This window comes from Nylanderia fulva, unplaced genomic scaffold (assembly GCF_048542155.1).
Source record: "Nylanderia fulva isolate GAGA-0341 unplaced genomic scaffold, ASM4854215v1 Scaffold48, whole genome shotgun sequence".
NCBI lineage: Eukaryota > Metazoa > Arthropoda > Insecta > Hymenoptera > Formicidae > Nylanderia > Nylanderia fulva.
Genome location: NW_028190565.1, coordinates 1,064,788 through 1,077,866, shown reverse-complemented (window position 1 = coordinate 1,077,866; position 13,079 = coordinate 1,064,788). Strand labels below are relative to the sequence as shown.

General features: G+C 31.0%; 2 protein-coding genes across 2 annotated transcripts; one reads left to right on the top strand and one right to left on the bottom strand.

Annotated features, from left to right (window-relative positions):
• Positions 1-240: 240 nt before the first annotated feature.
• On the top strand, positions 241-10,555 carry Dcr-2 (Endoribonuclease Dcr-2). The gene is made up of 24 exons (XM_029312645.2): positions 241-871; positions 1,001-1,178; positions 1,257-1,496; positions 1,594-1,885; positions 2,010-2,086; positions 2,204-2,307; positions 2,388-2,526; positions 2,706-2,836; positions 3,183-3,423; positions 4,023-4,271; positions 4,362-4,622; positions 4,789-4,965; positions 5,048-5,252; positions 5,417-5,738; positions 5,805-6,151; positions 6,326-6,447; positions 6,574-6,705; positions 6,809-7,324; positions 7,802-7,999; positions 8,138-8,219; positions 8,360-8,580; positions 8,641-8,812; positions 9,010-9,085; positions 9,215-10,555. Exons 1-24 carry the CDS (start codon positions 699-701, stop codon positions 9,372-9,374), a joined length of 4,815 nt encoding a protein of 1,604 aa, XP_029168478.2. The 5' UTR covers positions 241-698; the 3' UTR covers positions 9,375-10,555.
• On the bottom strand, positions 9,215-12,922 carry Mfap1 (Microfibril-associated protein 1). Its single transcript, XM_029312648.2, has 2 exons — positions 12,701-12,922; positions 9,215-11,828 (listed from the first exon to the last, which is right to left on the bottom strand). The coding sequence occupies exons 1-2, from the start codon at positions 12,795-12,797 to the stop codon at positions 10,552-10,554; spliced, it is 1,374 nt and encodes a 457-aa protein (XP_029168481.1). The 5' UTR covers positions 12,798-12,922; the 3' UTR covers positions 9,215-10,551.
• Positions 12,923-13,079: the final 157 nt, after the last annotated feature.

Here is a 13,079-nt window from a genome sequence, read left to right as displayed (position 1 = left end):
GCCAATGGACACAATTTTTTAGCACTCTTAAAGTCGGCCCTGATTGGTAGATCAAATGTCATTTTCACTCCGAGAAGCAAATCTAGATAAATTCTATGATTACGATTCACACGTTGATCGATTCGATTGGCTGTCAAATATGGAAACTTATTCAAATTTCAAATCACAAAAGAAATTAATTTAAATGATGTTTCCCTATTCTTCAGCCAATTGAAGCATTTCACATATTTGTAAAATCAACCCCAAGAATGCACGCAAGAAATTTCACAGGATTACAAGCATATTTTGAAATGAATTGGCATCAGTGAAACAATTTTTTAAATCATTTGTTCGAGATTGTTCGAAACATTCGGGGTTGTCCCGGCATGTATACTGACGAATAAAGAATTGAGTGAAGAAACATATATATATACGTACAAATGTGCACACGTAGCCGGTCGATCAGCGAGTGAGGATATTTTGGCTTTCAAGTATTTTTCGAATCCGGAAAATCCGAGCTTCCTATTTAGAGAAATATTGCCGATTTTGCACTGCGTGATAAAATAAGAATGTGTGATTGTGAGTTTCATTAATGTAACCTAAAAGTTTAGGCTGTAAATTGTCGGATGAAAATGATCAGAGCTTGAGACATTTATACAGTCTATTTATACCGCAAATACATTTCATTGCACAATAATTGCAATTTTAATTTGTATACAATGGAGCCTGAATCTGAGCCAAAAAAGACCGAAAGATTTACTCCAAGGGCGTATCAGATAGATCTTTATGAAAAAGCTGTACAAAATAATACCATTCTTTACCTGCCAACTGGTGCAGGCAAGACGTACATAGCTATTTTGCTCTTGAAACATTTAAGTGCTGATATACGCAAGTATGTATCTCAAGAAAATTATTTTTTTTTTTTTATCTTCTTCATAATGTATGTCCGTACTTATCCTTTTTAATTGCACAAATAGATGTATTTGATTGCCATATATAAAAGTTTCTTCTTGGTTTTTAGGCCTTACAATGAAGATGGGAAACGCAGTATATTTGTTGTAAATACAGTAGCATTAGTGGTGCAACAAGCAGAGTACATAAGTAGACATACGGATTTAACTTGTAAAGGTTACAGCGGAGATATGGGGGTGGATTTTTGGAAGGAAGAGCAATGGTTGACTGAGATTGAAACAAATCAAGTACTACATTTGCTTTATCGATGGTTTTGATTTTGTGTTATAAGACAATATTAAAATATAATTTTCCAATTGATTTAGGTCTTGGTAATAACATCACAAATCTTCCTGGATCTACTCATACACGGATATATGAATTTAAAGAAAGTAAACTTAATTGTGTTTGATGAATGCCATAGGGCTGTATTTAATCACCCTATGAGACAGATTATGCAACAATTCGAAAACTGCCCTAAGGATAAACAACCACGTGTCTTAGCTATGTCTGCAACATTATTGAATGCCAATATAAAGTTGGATAAAATTGAATCTACAATCAAGGTAAACAAAATCACAATATTATAGTCATTGCATAGTAAATATTAATCTTGACTTATATGATTTAAAGAGAAGATTTAAAATTGTTTGTATCTTACAGTCTTTAGAAATAACATTTCAATCAAAGATAGCAACTGTAGACTCAACAGACATTATCCAAGGGTATTGTACAAATCCGCAGGAAAAAATTGTTAAATACAATAAATATCCAAGTTTTGATGTGCTTGACAAGGTATTTCAATTAATAAAAGAGAGTACAGATATATTGAAAATTATAAATTTGAATTTAGATGAATTGTATAAAGAATCCAGTCCAGAAATGCGGCCTAAATCGAAATCTTCTAAACTAACAGCTGTTATGAAAGACATAGAAACGACTACTTCTCAGCTAGGTAATTAAACTCGTATATTATAAAATATATAGTAAACTTTAATGCATTATTAATCCTTATATACATCGCCTAATGTTTAATAAACATTTCAAGATATGAAATGAATTTCAAACTTCTATTGTAGGTATATATGGAGGTAGCAAGTCAGCTTTGTTACATTTAATCCAGCTAGAAAGTTTAAGAAAATATTCCAATGATTTGGTAAGTGTGAGAGAGATTTGAATAAAAATATTAACATTTACTTTTCTGAATGACACATAGACGGAATGTTGTAGAAATTCTAATGTCAAAATTTATTAAACATTAAACATATTTTAGACAACAGACCATATTTTGGATTATATGATTACGCAAGTAATTATGATAAGAAAATTGTTTGACAACGAAATGAAAGATCATACAGAATTAGAACAGCTGTTTAAGTTAGTATGACAAATTTAAAGAAATTTTGCAAACCACAATTTACTATCTGATATTACATTAATATTGAACATTATTTTAGGTACACATCTGATCAACTTAACCAATTATTTGCTATATTAGCAGATTGTAATGCTAAACTATCAAGCAATCAACAGTTCTGTTGCATTATTTTTGTGAGGGAAAGATTTATGACACAAGTGATATATCATATATTAAAAGTAAGCGTTTTTAAAATTTTTAATTAAATACTCATTATTAATAATTGCATTAATAGTGCAAATTCCCAATTATTCTTTCAAAAAATGCCAAGTTTTTCAAAATTGTTTAAATAATTGTAGCTATATTCGAAAAGATATAAATTTAATTTTCAGTATTTACGAAATTTATATTATTTCAGACGTTAGCCAAACTCAATAAAGAATTCGATTTTCTTTCGCCCGATTATGTAATTGGATTTCAAAATAATCCTTACAAATTTAGTAGAGAGGTTTCGTGTATCGCAAAATGGAATAAACAAGTATTGCAAAGGTAAAATCTAATTTTTTGCACATTTATTTATTGTGTATTTTTATACCAATTTGATTATAGTAATTTCTTCTTTCTTGTTTCTTATAAATAATTAACATATATAATTAGTCATATACAATCCATATACATTGGAAACATTTCAATCAAATAATATAAATTATACTATATTTTGTAGATTGCATAATGAATATATTAAATCTGTGAAAAAAATTATTTTCTATATGCGTGTACCATATAGTATTATATAATTAATAATTATAGATTTCCATACAGTAATGAAAAAAAATTAAATATGCTTTGATCAAATTTAGTACAAATAGTAATCAATGTCTATACATTTTTGCAGATTTAAAACTGGTTCGACAAATTGCATTGTAGCAACTGATGTTGTTGATGAAGGTATCGATGTACCAGCTTGCACATTGATAATACGATTTGACTTGCCAATGGATTTCAGAGGATACGTTCAAAGTAAGGGTCGAGCACGTCATAGTTCAAGTCGATATATAGTTTTAATGCCAAACGACGATGTCGGCTTTCTTCAAAAATATGAGAATTACAGAAATACAGAAAATATATTGAAAATGGTAAGCATTCCAACAATCATTGGTTTTTATATAAAAAATAAAGAAGGTTGTAAAATTATCAGTTCAGAAATTACAAAAATGCCTGCTTATAAATCATATAAATCATATAAATTTGTTTAATTTTATGTAGCATTAGCTTTGTATATTACACATAACAAAAACGTTTGGAATCTAGGATATATGTCAGAAGCATGCATGTATTAAATTAAAACAAGTATGTTACTTATTTTAATTTTTTTAAATATAAAAGAAATTATTTAAGAGAGAATTCTAGGCATTTTTAAGAAAATTATTCAAAAATATTTATAACTTGGAAAAAATGCATTTCTATTTATCTATGCATTTATTATTATAAGATTTTTTCATTTATAAAATTAATATACAACTGATATTTAGTTATCAGAGATGGAGAGTGAGCAAAGCATACAATTTATATAATATTTAATATCAATAATTAAATAGAAGTATTGTTGTATTCGTGATAATGTAATTTAATTTGATTAAATAAAAAGTTAAGCATCTTAAAACAATAAATACAACAAATCAGTGTGAAACAAGAATGAATTAATAACATTAATGTACATTTTTATTGTTATTAGAGTTTGGTGGGACAAAGTGAACTACGCACGATACCTACTGATGTTGATATATCAAAACATCTATATACAAGCGAGATCGAACCATATGTAGTGAAACGAGATGATACTGTGATAAGTATTTTAACAGAGACAGCTGCGATTAACTTGATTAATATGTATTGCAGTTCTTTACTGAAATCTAAATTCGTTTGTCTAGTACCCATTTGGAAATTAAATAAATTTATATGTCGTGATGGGACACTGTTTAAGGTATTTTCCATTATCTGCTTTTTATATATTCCTTACTTATATTCTCGCAATATGTTATAAATATATTTATATTTATTGTATAATTTGTAGATTTCCCTTAAACTACCAAGTATATCAGTACTGAAAACCGAAGTTTATGGCGAGTATATGAGGAGTATAGAAAGCGCTAAACGATCCGCCGCAATGAAAGCTTGCATAAATTTGCACCAGCTAGAAGCACTGACGGACAAATTATTACCCGTAACCGGAAATATGCTCACGCAAAACCTAAATTACTTATTCCCAAACTGGATAGACGAAGACGATTATTTGCCTGGCGCATATAAAAGAAAGCGAGGACATAGACTGGAGGCAAGTATATATTATATGCGAAAAAATGAGATTACATGAGTTTAATTTCGGTAACAATTAATATATTAATAATTAATATATACATTATTAATTATAATACACAAAAAGTATTTTGCACGTACATATATATATATACCAATTAATTTACAAAAATATTTTTGAACAGTATCCAACAGCATTGTATGGCGCATTCCCAAAATCTAAAGAAATCTTGTATCTTCATATTCTTAATTGTACTCCTACATATCCTATGACGAGCTACGACAATAGACGTATAACTTTTTACAAATTACTAAGTGACAAGAGTGGCTTTGGTATTCTTTCTACAAAGAGTCTGCCAAAGGTAGAAGCATTTACGAGTATCTGAAATTAATAATTTAGAAATGTATACACATCAATCTAGATCTTTTCACTTTTTTTTTCAGATGCCCTCCTTTCCGATTTTTATGAAAGACGGCGAATTAAACGTTGACATCGAATCAAATTACGAAATAATAATACTAAACAAAGCAGATATTGAATCTCTCAGAGGATTTCATTTTCTATTATTCAATGAAATTATACCTGTTATTAAAAGCTTTATGGTTTTTGATACCGAAAATCTTGAAAACTCTTTCCTAATTGTTCCATGTAAGTAAACTAAATTATAATATAAATATATTGCACGTCGATTTATTTTGTAACATGAGACTTTGTAAATTTACTTAAAATTTATAAATTTGATGTAAACTCAATCCATATGTATACATCAATGCTGATAAGAGAACTATTACATTTCTATTTCAATGTTTTAGTGAACGACGATCAAGAGATAAATTGGGACGTTGTGAGAACATATCAAAATATAGAACGAATTATGCCATGTAAGCCTTTTGACTTCAGAACAAGCGACTACGAATTGGCATTAGTCACTCCAACTTATAGAGGATCAGCAAATGTCTACATAGTTACACGAGTGTGTGACGATCTTACGCCGGAATCGTGCTTCCCTAATGAAGATTTCGAGACGTTCACGCATTATTACAAAGAGAAACATGGTTTGGTTATAGAAAATCTGCAACAATCGATGTTGGAAGTGAAACCGATACCGATAAAAATTAACTATATAAAACCGAGGTACAATTATTAAAATAATGCGTTTGCGCCGTTTGCATAACTTAACCGATTAAATGTAACTCGCAGAAAATTGCACGACGGGCCAGCGAAATATAAAAAAGTGGATGATACAGTGGAGGATCTTCAGGAACACTTGATTCCAGAACTATGTTGGAGGATCAACTTTCCGGCTCTATACTGGTTAAAAGCGACCACGTTGCCTTCTATTCTTCATAGAGTTTCTCAACTTTTAATCGCGGAAGACTTGAGAGTAATGATTGTAAAAGAGACTGAATTGGGATCTTTAACATTGAAAAAATTGTCTCCTTTAACAACGAAAAAAGATAACGTGAAATTGATAGAGGAGGAATATAATGCATTAGACCTAATAGACGAAGTCGTAAAAGTGCACACAGATCTGAATAGTTTAAACGGTATGAAGACGATAATTTATTATCTATTATAGGATATATATTAACAGGATATTTATTACATAGAACTTATGAGAGTATTAAAAAGAACTTATGAGAGTATGATTCTTATTTGTTACAACATTTACATTTTTATAGAGCTTATTTTCATAAACATTTATAGTACTGAAATTACAGATTATAATCCCATGAATGACAAAGAACCCCAAGATTTATATCGTAATGTGGAACAAGTCCAAATGATTGATATTCAATACTATAATCAGTTTGTAACTACAGATTGGAATGATAACATTCAGGTAAGTAAAATATAGCAGTACACACGCATAAATTGTGTGATAAAATATATATATATATATATATATATATATATATATATATATATATACATATATCTTTAAAATAATAACATTTATATGAAACAGAACATTACGAACAAGACCCCAATCAGTCGCCACATTGTGAGGCCGACAGTATCAGTACCATCATTGGATGTTCTTGTATCATCTGAGAAACTCTTTCTCTCGGATGGGCCTAACATGATAGAAATCATGCATGTGAGCAAAATTATTTATTTCTCGTTACGTAATGTCGAGATAAATAATAATTAAATATAAGTAATTTACTCATCAAATATTGTAAGATTTTATTTGATTTTAGGCACTGACTACTAAATTAGGTGCAGATATGTTTGACTTGGAGCGATTGGAGACTCTAGGAGATTCTTACTTGAAGTTTATTACATCGATATTTTTATATCACAAATTCCCGCTGTTTAACGAAGGTCATTTAACGGCTGTTAAGGGGAAGATAATCGGCAATCGAAATCTGTATTATTGCGGCAAAAAGAAGGGTATTCCTGGACGTTTAAAGAACGACGCGTTTATACCTATGAGCAATTTCATCGCACCCTCGTTCACGGTACTCCGTCAATTGCAAAATATATTGCTGGACGAGTCGGTGGCGCCAAATATATTGTACGAGCTACGAATACCGAAAGAGGAAAAATTCACCGGATATATAAGCAAAAGTACGAGAGATACAATGGAAAAAATGGTGATTAACTGGGACAAGGAAGACACACAAACTGGCTACGAACATTTTCTAGGTCGCCAAATTTTATCTGACAAGACCGTAGCGGATTCGGTAGAAGCGCTTATTGGTGTTTATCTCAAGGTAAATTTACGATTATGCAACATTATTGTAGTCTTTAAGTCTATTCTTATCAGTTGAACTGGCTGCACTAGTTCAGAGTTTATTTTTTTATTCTACATTGGAAGGAAACGTGGGTGGGAGGGAGTATTCGCCCCCCTTTTGGAATCAGTAAAAAAATTAACCATTTACTCTTCTTTTGAATAAACATGGGAATTTATTTGCATATTTAATATAAAAAAATTAAAATAACAAAAAATTGAATTTAAAAAAATTAGAAATAAAAATTTTAATTGCCCCTTCTCCCTCCCGAAAAAAGTTCTGCGAATGCCCATGAAAGAAGAGATTAACTCTGAACTAATGCACCTACTTTAGCTGAAAATAATACATCTTTTAACACTTAAGTTTAACATTCGAGTAAGAATAAACTATAAATTAACGTAATAGGCCTAATAATCAAAAATATATGAAGCATTAAATAAGTACTTTCTTTGATGTTAGAGCAACGGTATAAGAGGTGCTGCAAAGCTACTCAAATGGTTTGGCATATTGCCAGAGGTACAGATTGACGAATTACTATACAATAAGCCACTGAATCCTATAATAAACTCCGAAAATCCCGACAAGTACATGCCATGGGCCGATGCAATGGAAACTAGAATTGGTTACAAATTCAACAACCGAGCATTTTTGTTGCAGGTAATCTTAATCTGCTAAAAGTTAAATTATATATATATTTATTAAATCAATCCAAATTCCCCTTTTTTGGTATATTAAATTTAATTTATTACTTTATTTATATTTACAATATGTAATATGAAATGATATCTGTTTCAGGCGTTTACTCATCCATCTTACACAGCGAATGGAATAACTGAGTGTTATCAGAGATTAGAATTTCTAGGAGACGCTATTCTAGGTAAATACAAAATTTGTTTAACCAATTTGTTTGGCGAAATTAAACTCAATACAATATGAATACAAAACATTCGCGCACATTTTTCTTAATTTTTTTGAAGCTGCAATTACAAAAATACATAAATTCCTTAATGATTCTAGATTTTTTGATTACGTGTTACATTTATGAATCTTGTGGGGACTTGAGTCCTGGTGATCTAACTGATTTGAGATCTGCTCTTGTCAATAATATAACATTCGCTTGCTTAGCAGTACGATATGGTCTAGACACTGCTTTATTATCCTATGCTCCAAAATTACATGAAGCGATCGACCGCTTTGTGAAGTTTCAACAAGAACGGAATTACGTAGTCAACGATGAGGTATGCAAGTAATATGAATTTTATAATGAATAACGTAATTTATATACTTTTTCAATACAGATGTTATGGGTATTACTTGAAGAAGAGGAATGTAATCTGGCAGTATATGTTGATGTTCCTAAAGTTCTTGGAGATTTATTCGAGTCTTTGATCGGAGCCATCTATCTTGATAGTGGCAAGAACCTTACAAAAGTCTGGGAAATTGTGTATTGTTTCATACATAAGGAAATTGGTAAGTTTTATGTATAAATAATATTATGACAATTTATTATCAATAACAATATATGATAAAAAATATTTAAATAAGAGTAAGAGAGATTTAATCGAGATTAAAGAGATTTATTTTGATTTCGATATATTCATTCAAATATATATCTATGTTGATTTTATATCTATGTTGAAAACAAGATATATAATTATGTTTTACAGCTAAATTTAGCAAAAACATTCCGAAACAACCAGTGCGACTAATACATGAAAATACAGATGCACGTCCTAAGTTTTTGTAAGTTTCTCTTCATTTGCATGTTTTTGCTTCTTTATATGCTTAAAAATCCTTCTTGCGGTACATATTCATATGTTTATACATATAAATACACATACACACATGCACATAAAATATAATACATTGCAGGGATGCGGAATTGATCGAAGGTACAGAGACGATCATGGTGCCCTTGAAAATAACTATTAAAGGTAAAGAAAAACTCTATCATGGTTTTGGAGTTAATAAAAAGCAGGCTAAATGTGCAGCCGCCAAACAAGCATTAAAAAGACTACAACTTGAGATATAAATTTTTTTAATCCAATTGTTTTATATAATGTTTGTACAAAAAGTATGCATATATTTTATGTACTTTGTCCGCATGTGTATGACAATTTACAGATATTCATCGAGCACAACACATTATGCTTTATTTATGCTCGACAAGTCTTACAATAATTATATATAAATTATTTTGACCAATCTTGTAAGCTTCCATTATAGCTTATAATTTATATATTAAAGTGATGCAAATGTATTGTTTCTCTATTAATTTATCAATTAGCTGTACATTCTGACTCCATTATATACCTTTACATTGCCTAGATTAATGAAAATTTGATTTCAAAAATTATATATTTTATTATCAATTTGGTAACAAAGAAACAATAAACTTTGCGTCAATTTAGCAACTTGTCATATTACAGACATAAGAAATATATATTGAAAGAATATATTCCATATATTTACTGATATGTGTGTGTTTTCAAGAAATCAATACGATTTCTTGTAATATTACGAATCGGAATTTATTTTGTATGCATTTTTCAATTTAGCATGTGCTTTAGAGTAGTAATTTCTGAAATAAGATGATTGTGCTTTCTGATTAATGTGATGGAAAAATCATATACATAAATAAGAGGATTACGTTTAAATAGAAAATTTGTATGTTAAATGAGAAGTTAGAGTATTATATATATTTGTAAAAATATATATAAAATGATTATATAAAATACTCTATAAAATGATATATAAATTAGTTATATACACAGTATTTTTAAAACTGTCAGATTGTAAGAGCGTATTCTAGGTATCAAAGAGAAAAAGTTCCGCCTAAAGTTGAGGGGAAAAATCGAAAATTGTATTGTAATTCTTAGAGACTTTCACAAGTCGTTGAAAGTCTTTTTCTCAATCTATGAAAAATATCTGAAAACTACATTTTTCAATTTTTTCATCCATCTTTAAGGGGGTTATAATTCGAAGGAAAAGCATTTTTGGACTCGATGTTTATAGAAACTTCTCATTTTGACTCCAAGAATACATCCTTAAAATCTCTGATATAGTTATAGAAACATATATATTATTACAATAACGCCGTTTTTTCCTTAAATTTTATATTTTGTTATAATATTGCCATATTTTTATCTACAAATGTTTCTACATGTAATTGCTGAAAATAAAATAAAATACAAAAAAACCCATGCAATTCAATTTTCAGTTTTTCTCTTTTTTAAGGAAGGTCTGTCAAAAACTTGTTTCATCCCGGCTGCTTGATTATTATGGAACTTTAGATTTTGCGCAGTCTCCGATATCCAAGGTGAATCGAACTGCGTAGTGTCTTGATCTACCAAATGAGTATATTTGGTTCTACCGCTGCGTCCGAAATTCTTTACCTGCATGACTTTCGGTAGAATAGTCTTGTCGAAATGATCCTCCAAGGTCGCGCCAGAGAAGTCGCGTTTGAATATGGTATCGTCTTTATCCAAGTAAAACGCGCCACGATGATAGTATTTTTGCAAGAACTTGTACTTTCCTTTCGCTGCTTTGTTGGTAATCAATTTTGGATTCAATCGTGCCTCCTGCCTCCGTTCTTCCTCGGTCATGTTACGAATACGCTCGATCTCGAGACGTTCCTTTTCCAGCTGTTCCCTCTCCTCGCGATCTCGCTTGATCCTCTTCAGCTCGCGCAGCTTCCAAGCTTCGTACTCCACCTCGTCGTTCTCGTCGTCCGTGCAAACGTCGTTCAGCTTACTCTCTTGTTCAGGATTACCCTTATTACCTATCTGTGTTTCCTTTCGCACAGCCTCTTCCACCATCCTTAAAGTGTGTCTCTTCCGTTCTTCAGCGAGTTTCTTTATCTCGATCTCCGCTTGCTTCTGTCGCATCGCCTCCTTCTCCTTCTCCATTACTGTAATTCTGTCCTTTTTGCGAACAAACACAGGTTTTAAGCGCGGTCCAGTCTCTTCTTCGGAATCTGTGTATTCCTCGTATTCCGAGCTCTCCTCCGAACTTTCTCCTGATCTGTCTTCCTCTTCGCCATGTATCAGTTCTTCCTCTGTTTCCTTTTTAGATAGTACTCGTTGCTTCAGGGCCTCTCGTCGCTTCTCTATCTCAGAGTCTGACAATTCTTCATCCTCGGACGAGTCGGAGCTCTCCAATTTGATTCTCTCTCGCGCTCTATCTAATTCAATTTCAATAAACTCGGGCTCATGAATGTGCCTGTGTCTCTCTGTGCGCACTTCTGCTGGTGTTTCCTTTTGTTGTCGCGTTAATCTCCGCAAACGTGGATCATCTTCATCCCTGATTCTTGAATGTGAATGCATGGTAATATCCGTGATGCCTTCATTATCGTCGTAACCCTTCTGTACACGTTTCTCAAGGAAATCCTCATCTTCAGACTCCTCATCCGAACTTGCCGCTGCGTAATCAGGTCGTTTACCAGAAACATAACGATGTACCTTGACCTTTTTCATAGACAATTCACCTGTAAACAGAATACAATTCTTTGAGTAGAAACAACGCTTAAAAACGTAGATTACATATACATATATTTGTCAGGGTTGGGTAAGTTAATGATTTTTTAAACTAAGTTAAAGTTATATATAGTTGTTTATAAAATTAATTCAGTTAAGTTACAAGTTGCATAAACAAAAAATTAACTAAGTTAAAGTTAAGATTAAATTAACTAAAGTTAAATCAAAAGTTAATTTTTAAAAACATTAAATTAGAATTTTGTTTGTTAATTCTTTTATAAACATACTATATATATTGGTTGTAGAGTTCTTTTCAATTCTTTTAAAATTTATAATATATATAACAAAAAACAAATAAATTTGGATTTTTATATAGAAATATATTTTTTGGTAATTACAATTGATGACAAATAAACATAAAAATTAATATAATCCTTTAATTTAAAAATAATACGTTTATAACTTATAAAACAACAATAATGGTATTCAGAGATAAAAAAAACTAACTTGTGAAAAAAGTTAAGTTTAAGGTCAAAAATAACTAGTTGGAGTTAAAAATTAATACATTTTAAATTAGCTAAGTTAAAAGTTATTAATTTCTTTTTTTACTTTTAACTATAATTATTATCCAATCCTGCATATGTGAATAAAAATGAGATAAATATTCTTAAACGAGATGAAAATGCCTATCATTCTTATGAATAATTATTCTCAAGCAAGTTTTTATATTTCCATAAATCGATTGTAGACATCTGTCATTATTGTCACGATAGAAGGTATCCATAATACAATCGCGCAATTTATATCAAATTATTAATTTGAATAAATAAGTTTCGTTTCGCGAAGCATTTGCGCTTCACTTTAGCGAGTTGCAAACCCTAACCTTTATCATTTTTCACAGGCACAGCACCCGCCGTGCTTTGAATTCCCATCGGGGCGGGTGCTAAGGAATTGTTGGTCACAAAATAGTCCATCATCATCTTGATGCCGTATAATGAATAAACTGTCGAAAATCAGAATCCAGTAAAAATACAAATTGACGAAACAGATTCACGACACCATTACGCCAGGACAGTTTCCAACACAGTGTTCCTTCGGGTGCTATCGCTACATTCGTCGAATTTCATCAAACTGACTGATTGGTCCGCTTGCAACGTCCCAGCCAATCAGGACGCGCGACAGAGCGCGCTGACTTGACGTCGATTGGTCGATTTTTGACCGCACATCTGTCGCTTTCGTATGCGTGTCGACCTATCGTACAA

Coding starts and splice junctions, on each gene's coding strand:
- Mfap1 (XM_029312648.2), bottom strand. CDS start 12,797: ATGATGATGGACTATTTTGTGACCAACAATTCCTTAGCACCCGCCCCG. Junction 11,829..12,700: donor GCCTGTGAAAAATGATAAAG/GTTAGGGTTTGC, acceptor TTCTGTTTACAG/GTGAATTGTCTATGAAAAAG.
- Dcr-2 (XM_029312645.2), top strand. CDS start 699: ATGGAGCCTGAATCTGAGCCAAAAAAGACCGAAAGATTTACTCCAAGG. Junction 2,087..2,203: donor GAAAATATTCCAATGATTTG/GTAAGTGTGAGA, acceptor AACATATTTTAG/ACAACAGACCATATTTTGGA. Junction 5,739..5,804: donor ATTAACTATATAAAACCGAG/GTACAATTATTA, acceptor TGTAACTCGCAG/AAAATTGCACGACGGGCCAG.